General features: G+C 49.8%; 2 protein-coding genes across 2 annotated transcripts in view; one reads left to right on the forward strand and one right to left on the reverse strand.

Moving 5' to 3' along the window:
* DDX17 (DEAD-box helicase 17) overlaps positions 1–3,195 on the forward strand; it is a 20,770-nt gene extending 17,575 nt beyond the window's left edge. Inside the window, exon 13 of the mRNA XM_074871154.1 lies at positions 36–3,195. Within this exon, the coding sequence (XP_074727255.1) occupies positions 36–559 (524 nt within the window). The 3' untranslated portion in view covers positions 560–3,195. The remainder of the gene's footprint in view (positions 1–35) is intronic.
* KDELR3 (KDEL endoplasmic reticulum protein retention receptor 3) lies at positions 3,196–10,727 on the reverse strand. The gene is made up of 5 exons (XM_074871160.1): positions 10,387–10,727; positions 9,293–9,393; positions 8,604–8,762; positions 7,003–7,255; positions 3,196–3,986 (listed from the first exon to the last, which is right to left on the reverse strand). Exons 1-5 carry the CDS (start codon positions 10,475–10,477, stop codon positions 3,946–3,948), a joined length of 645 nt encoding a protein of 214 aa, XP_074727261.1. The 5' UTR covers positions 10,478–10,727; the 3' UTR covers positions 3,196–3,945.
* Positions 10,728–15,283: the final 4,556 nt, after the last annotated feature.

Consider the following 15,283-nt stretch of genomic DNA (forward strand, 5'->3'; position numbering starts at 1 on the left):
TTCACGGTACTAAATCTTAATATATCCATCGCCAGGAGGTCGTTCTCGTTACCGAACGAGCAGTTCAGTAAACAACCCTAACCTGATGTACCAGGAAGAGTGTGACAGGAGGCTCCGGGGAGTGAAAGAGGGCCGGAGAGACTCGGGTGGCTTCAGAGACCGTGAGCGTGGTGACAGTTATGCCAACGGAGCCAACAAGACCTATGGCAGTGCCTACGGGAGCCCAAATTCTGCTTTTGGGGCAGCACAGAGCCAGTATGGTTACACTCAAGGGAGCTATGGAGCAGCTGCCTATGGCACGAGTGGCTATGGCACTGCAGAGTACAGTGCTAGTGGCTATGGTGCCAGCACCACAGCTGCCACCGCTGGGAGAACCTCACAGAGCACTACCCAACAGCAGTATGCAGGGATGGTGGGGCGCTCGGGCCAGCAGCCACAGCCGCTCATGTCACAACAGTTTCCGCAGCCCCCTGCCACTAATGTGATGGGCTATATGGGACAGACTGCCACCTACCAGTACCCGCCCCCTCCCCCACCCCCTCCCCCCTCACGCAAATGAGACCACTCTCGCCTGATGGTGACCAGTGTAGACCTCTTGCATTTAAAGGAACCTTTTCTTTCTCTTCTTTCCCATTGTGATGTCTCATGCAGGTTAGATTTAGAATTCACACTCAGATCCCTCAAGCCCATCAGAAATGGCCCCCAGTCCACATTACTGACCCTGTCCTCTTTTTTTTTTTCTTTTTTTCTTTTTTTTTTTTTTTTTAAGAGATATATATAGTTGACTGGAAAATTTATTATTTTTTGTCTTGCATGTTGAGGAAATTGGAAATTTTATTTTCTCTAAAAGAAATGGGTATAAGGCAGATAGGTCCCAGCTTGATCATCTTGGTGTCTAAGGTTTGTGTGAAAACTTACTTTTGAGGGGAGGAATTTCTATTCTGTAACATGTTAACTTAATTTCAGGAAGTATCAAGAGAGGTGGGAAACTTCGGGGAGCCAAAAAGCACTTCATTTAAAATAAATGCAAGGGAGCAATGCTCACTTCTCCTAATCTTAATTTTTTTTTTTAAATAGCTCACTATTATTGCTTGTAGTCTATCGTAGGTGACTTTCTGTAGGAAAACTCTGCTCATTTGTCTGAGCTGAGCGGTGTTCAGATTAACGCCCCAGGTACATTGTTGGTGTTTTCTGCAGCTCTGGAGGCAGCGGTCCCATCTTCTGGTACCTGTAACACCCTGCAGTAGGGAAGTTGGGATTACAACCCCGTGTCAGAGACCAAACCTATATTGGATTTGATAACCTGAAAACCAGAGAGTTGCTGTAGGTACCGCTGCTATAATTAGCCAAGTAAGTTCTTTGCCTACAATTGTTAAACTGCAGTATCACAAATGTGGAGCCTGGTTATCCTTAAATTAGTTTCTGCTCTCAAATTACTATTGGGTTTATTGAGAGAAGTCTTATTTGAGAGCCCAGAAACTAAACAACTGAGATGATGAACAGCGTGTCTTGTTTGTCTTTCATGAACAAACTACGTTTTGCCACGGGGAATGTTCTGAATGCCGCTACGCTGAATAAAATGTGACAGAGTTTTCCACACTTAAATTGAAGACGTTTGAATAAGGTGGGCTGGGGGAAGGGCAAGGGGAGGAAAGGAGGAGGAGGAGATTGCCTGGAATCTCCTTTTCATGAGGTAAGCGGTGAGCTGGTTAGAGTGCATCTTGATTCTGAAGCTTTATTTCTTTTGTACCTTGCTCTGACTATTGCTTTTTCTGGCTTTTGAGTGCATTTCCCTGCTCCATTGGTCCCTTTGAGCTGAGCTCTCGCAGGTAGGTAGCATTTTAGAAAATGGTAGAGAAGAGTGAAATTTTAGTAAATACGTAAATAAAACTTGTTTATTTTACAGGCTAAGGTGGGTGTGAGGGGGTTTCCCCTTTAGTAAAGCATGTTGTTGACTTGTTATTTCTAATATCAGACGGTTCAGAGACAGTAGATGATAGCAGGAGTTGGCTGCTCTTGATCTGATAATACGACAAAAGAATGGATACATCTCCTGATTTGTGAGGCATAATGTTTGCATTATGAGAGTGCAGGGTTTTGGGGTTTTTTTCAGTTGGCGTTCTTGCATGTGGATGAACAAGGCAGCCCACTACTTCTGTAATAATGTGGAACTTCCTATAGCCCAGGAAAAGAGTTTGCTTATGAAGAAATGATTTCTTTTTAAATTTAATTTCTTCCCAGAGCAAAATTTTGGGGGATGAATGCACATTTTTTTGTGTGCAGTACACAGGTAGGTTGCTGACACGGGGAACAGGGGGAGATCTTCCAGAACCTTGGTTCCCTCGGCCCATCTTCTAGTTCCAGAGCTTGGGTGGGAAGTTCCTTTGCTTGTGTTAAGTGAAAGCCAGAAACATGTCATTTTTCCAGGCACTGACTGATTTGTCTTTGGCCTCTGTCACAAGCAAGTGTAGAGCTTCTTTTTTTTTTTTTTTTTTTTCCTGATTTGTGAGTTCAATGCAGAAATGTGTTTGAGGGGTATAGGAGTAGGACATCTCACTGACTGGCTTTAAAAGGGTCTCTGGACCGCCAAAGCTGCCTTATAGTCTGCTGTAGCTTTCACTTCTTTATGGAGGGGACTTGTGCACATGTAAACATCTATGCCAAGTCTTTCAGTGCTTTATTGCCATTGAGGTCAGCTGAAGTCCAGGGTCTCAGTTCAGTTCAGAGTGTTAACCAGACTGTTGAATGCATAAATGCACCATGGCATGTGCTGCCCTGTCCCACCTGGTGCTTGCTGCTCTGTTCCATATACCAGCTGGAGGGCCCTTGTTGATAAAGCAGTAGCGTCTAGTATTGTTTGCGTTGTTTTCAATCTGTAAAAGTTTGTGGGAGTGTCAAATGAGTTGGGTGTCTCCTCCCCTCCCACTTCCTGAAGCAATTTACTGTTTGGACTTCTCTGAACGATGGAAGGGTTAGTGGCTTTGTGTAGGATCAGCATCTTATTCCACACACCTGCTGGTCTCTGAACACATTCCTGTTGTATTAATGAAGACTTGAATTGAGAGATTCATAGATCTGTGGTGTTCAGACACAGGATACTAAGAGCTATGTTACTATTCTTAGTTTGTAAATTGTCCTTTTGATACCATCTTGTTTTCTTTTGTAGGTATAAATAAAAACACTGTTGTCAATAAATTGTGAACTTTGTCTTTATTTTTGCAGTGTAAAGCCGTCTTTGCCCCTGTTCTTCCCAGTTCTTAGAGTCAAATTCAAGGAGTTGGAAACTCTTGTTGGCAACCCACTGAATTTTAACTGAAATGGTCCCCGTTTGTAAAATACGAGGAACAACTTTCACTGAATGAGTGCATGGGGAGAATGTTTGAATACTTGTGGAACGGGACGATTGATGTCATTAGAAGGGAATGTATTTTTCCTGAATGTTACAGGACCTGAATAGAATGAGGGTCAGGCAGAGTTAACTTTCATTGTAGCATCTGCTGTGTCAGATGTGGCCATGTGTGAAATGGGTCAGTGGCCTTTGTATATGTTAGATCCAACCATGTTCCCTTTACTATAGGCACTTCTTAAAGGACTGAAGGACTAAAAGTAGTGACAATTTCCCTTAGACTCCTTGTGCTGCCTCAGGGTCAAGGTAGAGGCATGTTTTGGGAGGTAGATGCTGGGAAGAGCTGGGAGAGAATAATTTGCACTACTTCAGTATTGGCCAGCACTACTTACTAGCACCAAATTCAAGTAAGAAGAAATATAAAGAGTGAAAGTCTCATATGGATGAAAAGCATATCAGCTTTCCAGGCCTCATCATCTTCCTGGCAATGGAGTGAAACTCAGCTGAGCCATCCGTTAGTCGAAAAGGGCCAGGAAAGGAAAGCTGTGATCTTAAGAGCTTCGTCTTCAGAATTTCTTGGGTTGTCTGTAGAAATGTCTTCAAACAGGCATGGGAAGACTTAGCTTCTTTCCTTTTAGGACTGTGCAGAGAGAAAGAGAAGGTAATGAAGGAATTTTGGGGAATTCAACTGTTTCATTGTTTCAACAATTTATTTTTTTAACACTTGCTAATTAGAATGCTAGATAGTGGGTTGCCAGGTTTGCAAACAGCAATGAGATTAAGGCTGTCAAATAGACTTTGTCGGGTATCCTCCATGTGCTGTTGTAGGCTAGTAGGAATAGGGCTGTGCTGTCTTCAGGTAACACAACTGCTTGTCTCAGTTATGACAGTGTGCTGACAGCTCCAGGGGATCCTGTTCATTGTGGAAGGAGCATCTAGGAGCATTTAGCAAGAAGGGTAAAAGCCTGAGAATGGAAGAATTTATGATCTTTGATGGGAGACAGCCACTACAAAATTTCTTCTAAGGGGGGGCAAATCCACAACTTACTTTTCCTTTATGCTAAAGGGAAAGGGTCTTGTTTCCTCTTATGGTTATTCTCAAACACGGACCCTGTTTATTACCCCATTTTTTCTTGGTGTTGTAGGATAGAGTCTACTGTTCTATCCCCAGTGCTTTCTCCCTCCTTTTAATAAATAATATGGCCTGAATAAAGTCTGTGGTCAGACCTGCCCTGATTCTCCTCATCTCACCTGATCTGGAAGCTGGCATGGGAGGCCCCTTGGAAATGCCAGCGGCCCATAGGGTTTGATGGGGTGGATGGAGAAGTGGCTGATACCCCAGATGGGGGCAGAGGGACTGTGCCAGGCTGGAGAAATGGTGTGGCGGGGACCTCATGAAGGTCAGCAAAGGGAAAAGCCGCATCCTGCCCCTGAGGTGGAACAACACCATGCACCACTATGTGCTGGGGGCTGCCCAGCTGGAAAGCGGCTTGTCAGAAAAGGCCCTGGATGTGCTGGTGGATGCCAAGTTGAACACGAGCCACCAATGTGCCCTCATGGCAAAGAATCCAAACAGCCTCCTGAGCTGCACTGCTGGCAGGTTGAGGGAGGTGGTCCTTCCTCTGCTTAGCCTTGGTGAGGCCACAGCTGGAGCTCTGGGCTCCCAGTACAAGGGACAGGGACATGCTGGAGCAAGTCCAGAAAGACCAGGAGGGTGGTTAAAGGTCTAGAGCATCTGGTGTAGGAGCACAGGCTGAGAGCTGAGACTGCACAGCCTGGAGAAGGCTGAGAGGGGTCTTACCCCTGTGTATAAATGCCTGATGGGAGGAGTAAAGGAGACGATCCAGACTGCTTAGTGGTGCCCAGTAACGGGGCAAGGGGCAATGGGAAATTCCACTTAAACAAGAAAAATTTTTTACAGTGAGAATGATCAGACAGCAGCACAGTGCCTCCATCCTGGAGATACTCAGAACCTGTCTGGACAGGACCTTGAACAACCTGCTTTAGGTGACCCTACTGTGAGCAGTGGGGTGGATTAGATGGTCACCCTAGTTGCTTCCAACCTCAGCTGTTCCGTGAAATAAAAGCTTTTGGGAGCTGAAAGCTTCCTCGGAGTATCTTTCAGGTCCTTGTGTTAAACAGAAAGGAGCTCATCTAGTTTTGAAAACAAGATTAAGAGAACTTGCATTCTATAGAAATCCCTTTGCAATGCTTTGGTATAGACTCTGAAGTCTTATTAAATACATTTCTTTATATAACACATCTTTGGGGTTTTTTTGCAGCGTAGCTGCCCTTTTGTCTGAGCTCAGTCTTAGAAATGTTTTGAAAAGTGATTTTTTTTTTTTTGTAAGAGAGATGCAACCTGCTATAATATTGCTGGTTTTCGTAAATGACTGCAAAGCATTTGCATATCTTCAGACCCCTTTTCTCTCTCATGATCCAGAACATTGGTGTAAAGGAAAAAAAAAAGCAATTCTCTTCCTGCTCTGATGTCCCAGGGACAAATGTTTTTTCTTCTGCCTCCTGTATCATCTAAATTTTGCAGTTCTATCACTAGCGATGTGAGACTGAAAGCCAGCAGTTGTTTTTTTTCCCCCTTTTGTTCCACCATCCACAACTACAAAGACTACGGATTTCTCACAAAATACAGAAGGACACGGGACGCATGAATTGAGTGAAGCTAAAATGGGAATTATTTAAAAAAAAAAAAAAAAAGGAATTGACGTGGAACACCTTGATCTTGGTTTTACAAAGTACTTTTCTGGCTACAAAAATGTTTTAATGACAGAAGGAAGTCTTAATCTGCCAAGGCCAGCCACCTGCTCTGTGCTCCTGTCACCTCTCTACCAGCAGGTATATTGCATGAAGCTACCAAATATCCATCCCTCAAAACATCAAATGTGGGCCATCACTACTGCTTTTGGCAGACTAGTTCAGGAATGTGAAGAAGGAAGAAAATATTTGTTCACCCGGCTAGACTTTATCAAATTCCATCCTCCTCAACTGAGAAGTGTTTTAAAGCGTACTTCAGCCGCAGCAAACCATAGCATGTTCTACCAGATTTTATGCCCTTGATGCACTTGTTAGCTCTGGTACGTAGCCATTTACCAAAGCATGGTGCTGAAGTGGAAGGGGCATCTGTTTTTGGGAAACAGAAAGGGCCGTCTTGTCCATGCAGATGCCTATCTTCCTACAGAATCAGTTCTTGAGAATGTTACATCTTTTCCGTCAAAAGAAAAAGTAGGCTTAATAATATCTCCATATGTCTGCACTTGCTTTCTCAGGTACATTGTCTGCCTACAGCTATTTTTTTTCTGCCTCAAAGTTTTTTCTGTGTGATTCATAATCTTTCAAAATGTACGTAGAATTGAATATACCGCAATTGTTACTTTCCAAGGTGGAGTTAAACCAGGCTTAGCTCTGGTTTAATTTATACTTTGTTTCACATGCAGGTCTAGAGCCTTATGAGCAGAGATGCCCAACTTGCATTCAGGAGATACATTTTTTTAAACTGGATTTTAGGTGGACAATGTGCATCACAAATACAGCAAAGAATAAACTCACATAAAGATTAATGCGTGGCAAGCTGCAGCTCCACCATACATTGCAAGAGTGCCGAATGAACCCTTCAGATGTATACCAACCTATTTACCTACCTTTGGTAACATAGAGATAGAAGAAGTCACAGTAGAAGATGGTTTGTACTACCCCAGAAACTACAGCGATCTGGTCATAGAAATTCTCTGTGTAGTAGCGCCAGACCCAGTTGGCAATGTAGAGAGCACGGTAGAGGCCCAGGAAGAAAAGGTAGTGTGTTGTAATGGTCTCTGCTTCCCCCGTCTTGCTGATCATGAAGAGCTGAGGAAGGATAGCCACAGACTCCAGGTAGATGGAGAAGGTCCAGAGTATCTGTGAGATGCAAAATGAAGGCAGTGGAGAGTCTGGGTGCTGGTTAATACACAGAATCAGAATCACAGAATCGTCTAGGTTGGAAAAGACCTTGAAGATCATCCAGTCCAACCATTAACCCAACACTGACAGTTCCCAACTACACCATATCCCTCAGCGCTATGTCAGCCCGACTCTTAAACACCTCCAGGGATGGGGACTCCACCACCTCCCTGGGCAGCCCATTCCAACACCTAACAACCCGTTCTGTAAAGAAATGCTTCCTAATGTCTAGTCTAAACCTTCCCTGGTGCAACCTGAGGCCATTCCCTCTTGTTCTTTCGCTTATTACTTGGTTAAAGAGACTCATCCCCAGCTCTCTGCAACCTCCTTTCAGGTAGCTGTAGAGGGCGATGAGGTCTCCCCTCAGCCTCCTCTTCTCCAGACTAAACAACCCCAGTTCCCTCAGCCGTTCCTTGTACGACATGTGCTCCAGACCCTGCACCAGCTTCGTTGCCCTTCTCTGGACACGCTCGAGTAATTCAATGTCCTTTTTGTAGTGAGGGGCCCAAAACTGAACACAGTAATTGAGGTGCGGCCTCACCAGTGCCGAGTACAGGGGTAAGATCACTTCCCTGTCCCTGCTGGCCACGCTATTTCTGATACAAGCCAGGATGCCACTGGCCTTCTTGGCCACCTGGGCACACTGCTGGCTCATGTTCAGCCGGCTGTCAATCAACACCCCCAGGTCCCTCTCTGACTGGCAGCTCTCCAGCCACTCCTCCCCAAGCCTGTAGCGCTGCTGGGGGTTGTTGTGGCCCAAGTGCAGCACCCGGCATTTGGCCTTATTGACACTCATGCAGTTGGCCTTAGCCCATCGCTCCAGCCTGTCCAGGTCTCTCTGCAGAGCCTCCCTACCCTCGAGCCGATCAACACTCCCACCCAACTTGGTGTCGTCTGCAAACTTACTGAGGGTGCACTCGATCCCTTCGTCTAGATCATCAATAAAGATGTTAAACAGGAGTGGCCCCAAAACCGAGCCCTGGGGGACACCACTCATGACTGGCCACCAACTGGATTTAACTCTTAACATGTTAAGACCCAAACCTTTTCATTTGGCAGAGCACCAATGTGTGAGCAGGATGAGTAGTGCTGCTGGAGTTCGGGAAAATGAGCCTGCTGTGCTGGGACTGAGAGGAGACAGCGCTGAGCTGCTCTATAGATGGTACAGTCTTCAAGGCCTGCCAACCTTGCCTTTCTTGCCTGCTTTTGCTGTTAAAAATTTCAACTATTCAATGTGCTGCTCACTCTGCTGCCTGGTGTTAGGCTGCTGCTTCCCCTCCCCTTCCCTGCCTCAGGTTTTCCTTACCTCCAAGGGGGTGAAGCTGTGGTTCTCCAGAAATGACAGGCCTGTGACAGGGACTAGTAGGAACTCAAGGCGAAAGGAGTCATTCTCGCTGTCAAACGTTTTCCGGAATTTCACGTAGATCATGTACATGGTGATGTAGGCACATAGCAAAAAAATTACCTGGGGGAGGGAAGGGAGACAGAAAGACCTTACCTGCAATTACACCTTCTGGACTTGAAGAGAGGATGGCTTTGCCAAAGTCAAGATCTGTTAACCTGGTTCTGGTGGGGCCGTGACAGGGCGAGACAGTGGTGAATGCTTTTTCTGTGCTGGCTTGTGGATTGACTTTTGCGGAGATACTCCAGCAGTCAACTAAAGATTGCCCTACCATGAGGATCACACTTGTTTGAGCCCTCTAGGGCTCTGTGTGAAGAGGTTGGCTTGGTGGCAGCCATCTGTTAATATTCCTGCTGTGCAAGGACACCCAGGCCTGATTCGTGGCATCTCGTTCTGGTTTTGTTGGTACTAAATGTGGCGGACTTGGCTCACTCACTGTTTTTTTTTCTCAATGGAGGGCCAGTGACACCAAAGGAAGTATCTTTATCCACCCTTCCTGGCTGGAAAACTGACTTAGTGACTGTGTACCGTCACATCCCCAAGAAACCAGAGAGCTGCGGGGAGCCTCTGCTTCTGCACTGCCCTCTCCTTACCTTCATCACAGTGTTATAGACAGAGATGAAGGTCGTGAACAGGTCCAGATAGCGGGTTGTGAAGACGAGGGTGAAAAGAATCTGACTCTTCCCGGAGATACCTGCATGGCAGGGAGAAAAAAGGGAGGTAATGCAGATGGGAGGAAGGACCCTTAGGATGGTGGTTTCCCTTTGTGTCTTCTTTGGAAGTGGTGTATATACGTGTGTTGCTTTGTGAGCCAGGTGTGGCATGTAGGTGCTATGGTAGCTCTAGACCTATCCCAGGACTGACCAGAGTCTCCCAAGTAACAGGGCAGGCTCCTGCTGATGCCTCTGAGCCCTGCCTTGGGTCGTAAGGACCAGCACTTAGTGGGCACGTTCACTGCTTTGGCCAATTCAGTCCTTACTGTCATCAAAATGCCTAATGTCATCTTCCCTCCCTTGCCCCCTGTGCCTGCCCGCCTCCCCAGGGGTTGTGTGATGTGACATCTACCACATGAGGGAAGAGCTACAGGATCAGGGACCAGCCCAGGGATGCTGATGGAGCTTAGTCACCGCTGGCAGGGAGATGCAGTCAGACCCACCCATTTCTCTACCTGGGATAATGGCTGTGGTGCTGCAGCCCAGCCCCAAAGTCTCTTGGGGACGAAACCATGAACTCTGAACAAAATCCTCCTGCAGGAAGCTGCTGTCCTGATTTCCTCGCCCAGGGACAGGACAGCCTCTGGTACCTGCCCACCCGCTGGAAGGACCCCCGACCTAAAGCAGGTCTCCCTCCAGGTTGTTGGTTTTGGTGCCACCACAACTTCTTGTACTCATTTTCCACCTCCCTCTGGCCTTGCTGCCCTCTCCTTTGCTTCACCACCCCAAGACCAGCACCTGCCCAAGGCTGTGCACCTTGCCACATCACATCCTTCCAACACAGCCCTCTCCTCCTGTCAGGGGGACCTCCCAGAGGAGGAGGAGGATGACTTCCCTCGAAGACCCCACTGGGGAGGGCTGCCAGCTTGTGTGGGCTATTGCTAGTCTTTTCAGCACCCATTTTGCTTGCACCCTTCGTCAAGCTGCCCTCCAGGAAGGGCCCCCCTCCTTCCCTGGGGTGTGGGAGCACTCACCGGCGCAGGACTTGGACTTCAGGATCTTCAGCAGGAGAATAATGATGGCCAGCAAGTGGGAGACATCCCCCAGGATGCGGAAGACGTTCATGGTGCCAGGGGGGTCTCCTCTAGGGTGAAGGGAGCAGGGCGCTTTCTGTGGGCAGGGAGGGTGAGGGCAAGGAGCTTTTCTTCCCTGAGCCTCAACCCAGCAAATGCTCTCCTCTAGCTCCACTTTACTTTTCGCCTGAGTATGGAGTCCTCTCTTCTGGCAGAGAAAAGTTCAGGCTCCCCTCTCCCCTGGTTGTGAGTGCCTTTCCGCTGCCAGGCACTCAAGCTGGATGTCTCCCTTGCTTACTTTTCCCCCAAGGGGGATTTTCTCTCCCTGCCCCAGGGCCTTCCTCTCCCTGCTCCAGGCCGAAAGTTGGGGTTTGTCCCCTGGAGAGTCCCAGGCTGAGCCCGCTGAGCAGCCCCGAAGCCAGTGCTGGGTGACGGTGACGTGGCTCCTGGCTGGCTGGGGAGGAGAGAGAGGAGGAGGCAGAGGCGGGAATAACTGTGCTATTTTTCCCTTTTTCTTTTTTTTCCCTTCCTCTTTTTTCTTCCCCAACTTGTCTCAAGTTACACACGGAAGTGTCGTTAAAGGGGAAAAGGCAGAGGGAAAGGGATCCTCATCCTCTGGCCTTGGGGATGCACTTTCCTGCAAGGGCCAGGCTTTCCAGGGACATTCCCCGTGGGTGCATTAACCTCTGTCTTGATGCCAGCCGGCAGCCTCCTGCCCTCTGCCCTTCCCAGCCCTGTCCTGCCTCCAGCACCTTCTCCCCAGAGCTCCACCTTGTCTCCTGGAGCAAACAAAGAAGTGTGGAGAGATCTGAATTATCGGGCCATTGTGGCTGTATGTCACACCCCACTTCCCCAGTGGGTCATGCACAGCCATTCCCCAGCAGTCCTGCCACCAGGCGCCCCTGCCTGCAGGTGTCCTGTCTGGAGTGGTGCAGATCCCAGAGCCGAGCCGTGGAGGAAAGAAAAGATTCTCCCAAGGGCTGGTTTGAAACAAACTCTGCTGAAAATATTAATCCTGGATTCCTACAAGTGGATTGCAAACAATGTAATACATGTGTTGAGTGAAAGAAGCACATAGGTGCTACTGTTTTTATAGATTTAACAGAAAGGAGCTTAGTAGCGATGGTTATAAAGTTTTAATATATTCAGAAACATCCCTGGGTGTTATCCTGCCTGGTTGGGATAAACCTTGTCCTTGCAGCAGCGGTTATTCAGGGAGGTCTCATGGCAGTGGTGGGGGGACCTCTGCATCAGGACAGGGACATGAGATATTCATTATCTAATTGCTAATATAAAGTTGCTTTAATACAACAAAATAGATGTTTGAATTTGTCACCTCATGCCCAAGCAAATTACATCTGGCTGTGGGTCTAATTTGGTTACTTGGGGGTTGCGTGACCCCGCCTGCTCTTGCCCCAGGGCCAGCTCTGGCGGCTGCCCTCCCTGTCCCCAGCCGTCACATGTGGCCATCTCCTCTGTGTCTCCCTGTGTCCTTATGGGCTCACTTGGAGTAAAACCCTTAATGATTAAAGTGTAAAAATATTATTCCTGGTGCTTACTGAGAGGACTAACAAGTCTATTAGCATCACCGGATTCCTTTCTGAATACATTTGCATATATTTCCTCCCTGCCCATTAGGCTGGCTGCCGTGTTTTCCCTCTCTGCCGCTTCAGCACCTGCCGCACCGGGCTTTTCCAGCCGCGTTCCCAGGCTGGGCTGGAAAACACCCGCTCGGCCCTGTGAAACCAGGAAGGGCCCTGCCTGCCCCTGGCCAGCGCACCGAGGCAGAGGTTGGTGTGGTGGGAGAAGAGCAGGTTAGACCTAAGGAAAGCTTTAGCAAAGGAGTGACAGGGTAGGGACTGTCTGAAATCAGGTTTCCAGCCGCCGGAGTGGAGCTGCCTGGGGTTTCAGCAGGACTCCGCAAGGCCGTGTGGGTGCTGGCAAAAGCCAAGCCCCAGCCCCGGTGGCCCAGCAGGTCCCTGCTGTCTCAGGTCCTTTCACAGGTGGGCAGAGAGAGATCTGAGCCCTGGAGTAGGAATGGGAGGTTTCGGTGGAAGATTTAGGGTCCTCTTTTCCAACAGATCCCCTTCCAACCCCCTGGGGCGTGATGTCTGAGAGCCCTCATCATCCTCTCATCCCTTCGCTCCTCTTTGCAGCTTCTTGTCCCACCCACCGGATGAAGCCTCCTGCAGAAGGGTAAAACTGTTGAGGGTGACAAAGGTTTATTCTCTTTGTCTTGCACCTTCCCAAGAAGAGCTGACTGGCCCCAAGCCATGGCATTATCTCCTGCTGTGGCACCAGGAACTGCCAGCCAAGGTGACTGTCAGAGGGAGTTCCCGGGAGCAGCCCAACCAAGCTCACCCAGCTGGGACATGGTGGTGGGGCTGGGGTCTCCCCATGGGACATCCCTGTGCGGCACGTGGAAGGCCCGTGGGAAAGCTGCTGGGAGGGTGAGGGGCACCCGGACACTTAAGAGAAGGGAAAACTGGCACACGAAGTGGGAGCAAGTAAAAATAAACCTTCTCTCCTCCCTCCCTGCCACAACACGAAGCGCCTTGCACCGGGTGTCTCCCTGCCTCCCGAAATAATGCCGGGTGCTGCCACCGCCCTGCACGGTGATGCTCTCTCTATGCCTCTCGTTTCCATGGCGACCACAAGGAATGTCACCAGGGTGACAGGGAGGCGAGCAAGCTGGGATTTGGCATTAAAAATGAGAATTTGGGGTTGTTTGGCTTCTTTTTATTTTTTTCCCCCTTTAGTTCTATTTTTGGTTTTCCCTCTCTGCCTTCACTGGTCTGGGAGGCTCCTTCTCCTGCAGAGCTCCTGGGCCAGGTGGTAGCAGTTCTGTTGAGGGCCTTTCCCCACCTCCACCTGTCCTGTGAGGCGATGGCATGGGAAGAGGGCTGAAGGGAGTTTTCTTCTCACTAAAGCATTTGTTTCCTGCCACCAGGAAGACTTTTGTGCGTTTGCCTCTGGAGGTGCTCAGCCAGGAATCCCTCTCCATTTCTGCTGCAGACTGTGGCTCAGGCTGCATCCAGAATCCCCCAGGAGGGTGGGCAGCCCCCAGGATTCAACCCAGAGCTGTCCCAGAGAGGGAAGTGATTTGACATTCCTGGAGGGGCCAGGGAACATGGTGGGCTTGAGCATCATGGGCCACTTCCATCTCTCACCACCTCTGCCCCTGTGACCAGAGAGCTTGGCTGAGGCAGTCCCAGAGCACTGGGGACAGAGATGGGATGGTTGGAGGAGGATGGCAGAAGGACCCTGGCAGGTGCTAAGGAGTCAAAACTGTGTTGTCTGGTTTAAGCACTATGGTTTAAGTCAGACCTGCCCAGGGCGGAGAGGTCTTGAGGGTTTGTGCTGGCTTAGCTGGTGTCGCAGGAGAGCAGGACCATAGGTGCCCAAGCAGGGGCTGCTGGCATAGGGGTTGCAGGTGTCTTCATCCCCAAGATGGAGAGGGGTCAGGCAGCACTCACCTTCCCAGGAGCTCCTGCTTTCCCCTCCATCCATTCCTCCCTCCATGCCTCCCTCCATCCACTCCTCTATCCATCCCTCCAAACCTTCCTCCATCCCTCCCGCCATCTCTCTTTCTCTCCATTCCTCCATCCCTCTATCCATCCCTCCACTGTTTCATTCCTCCGTCCCTCCATCCCTCTGCCTCCCTCATCCCCACAGCAGCATCGGGAAAGGTTGGCGGAGTGGGGCTATTTTTGGGAGCGTTTCCCTGGCAACGGCTGCCACCACCGTCTGTGGTGGCTTTTCCATAGGTGCTAAAATATTCCACACTTCTTATTAAAGACGGTGCCGGTGGAGACGGGCGGGGGTGGCGAGTGTGAGCCACCCCGCTGCCGGGGCCGGCGGGCCTGGGATGGCCAGGGCACCGCAACCCGGGGGCACAAGGACAGCGAGGGGCTGGTGGCATCCTCGATACAATGTCCCTATGTCCCTATGTCCCTCCCAATGGTCCCAGCTGTGCTGGCTGCTTCTTGGCCATGCCAGGGTGCCGGGCCGTTCACAAGGTGCAGCTGTTCATCCTCTTGCTGCCCAGGTGGAAGGAAAGACAGTGAGATCTTAGGGGGAGCTGATGATGAGGGCAGAGAGGGTGAAATGCAACCTGAAGCCAAGGAGGCTGCAGGGGTGGGCGGGTGCATGGCAGTTTTGCCCACTCCAAGAAGGAGCAACATGTTCATCCCTTTACTGCACAAAGGGGAAAGGCCTGTCACAATGCCAGAGGGCCGGTACGCTTTGCCACGGGGCACCTGTGCAGCTCTCAGCCAGTAGCTCTTGGGAAGCAGCCCCATGGGGCCTGGGGGCAGGGCTTTCGGGAAAGCAAGTCCCCTCATGAACCTGAACAAGGTCCCCATAGAGACAGCTGCAGAGGGGATGGAGGAAGCAGGCTGACCCTGCTCCATCCAGGCACTGCGGCTCCCCAGGACCCCCAACTTTGAGCAGTGGGGAGCAGCTGTAGGCAGTCTGGGGCAAGCTAGCTGGTGGAGGAGCCTGATGCACTTCCCGCTTGCAGCTGCTCATCTGCGTGGAGAGCTACTAAAAATACCCTCTGCTCCCCTTGGGGTGGCTTTGTCAGGGAAGAGCAGGCTGCACTTGCCACAGCGGTGCTGGCCAATGCCGGTGGGGAGTGGCAGTCCCTACAGTGTGTTGTGCGAGGGGGCATCCCCTGTGCCAGGGGATCTTGGGATGGTTTTGGGAGGGAGGGTCATGATTGTTGCAGGCTTGAGGCCCAGGGGACACTCAAAAAGTGTTTTTTTGATCTTTTCTGACTTTCCAGCACAGGCTTTAACACTGGGGATGGCAGATGAGACACCGAGACAGAAACAATGCCCATGGACCCTGCCAGCCT

The sequence above is a fragment of the Strix uralensis genome, chromosome 5, assembly GCF_047716275.1.
Source record: "Strix uralensis isolate ZFMK-TIS-50842 chromosome 5, bStrUra1, whole genome shotgun sequence".
NCBI classification, from domain to species: domain Eukaryota; kingdom Metazoa; phylum Chordata; class Aves; order Strigiformes; family Strigidae; genus Strix; species Strix uralensis.

Coding starts and splice junctions, on each gene's coding strand:
- KDELR3 (XM_074871160.1), bottom strand. CDS start 10,477: ATGAACGTCTTCCGCATCCTGGGGGATGTCTCCCACTTGCTGGCCATC. Junction 8,763..9,292: donor TCTATAACACTGTGATGAAG/GTAAGGAGAGGG, acceptor TCCCTCCCCCAG/GTAATTTTTTTGCTATGTGC. Junction 3,987..7,002: donor CTATCTCTATGTTACCAAAG/GTAGGTAAATAG, acceptor CTCTCTGCACAG/TCCTAAAAGGAAAGAAGCTA.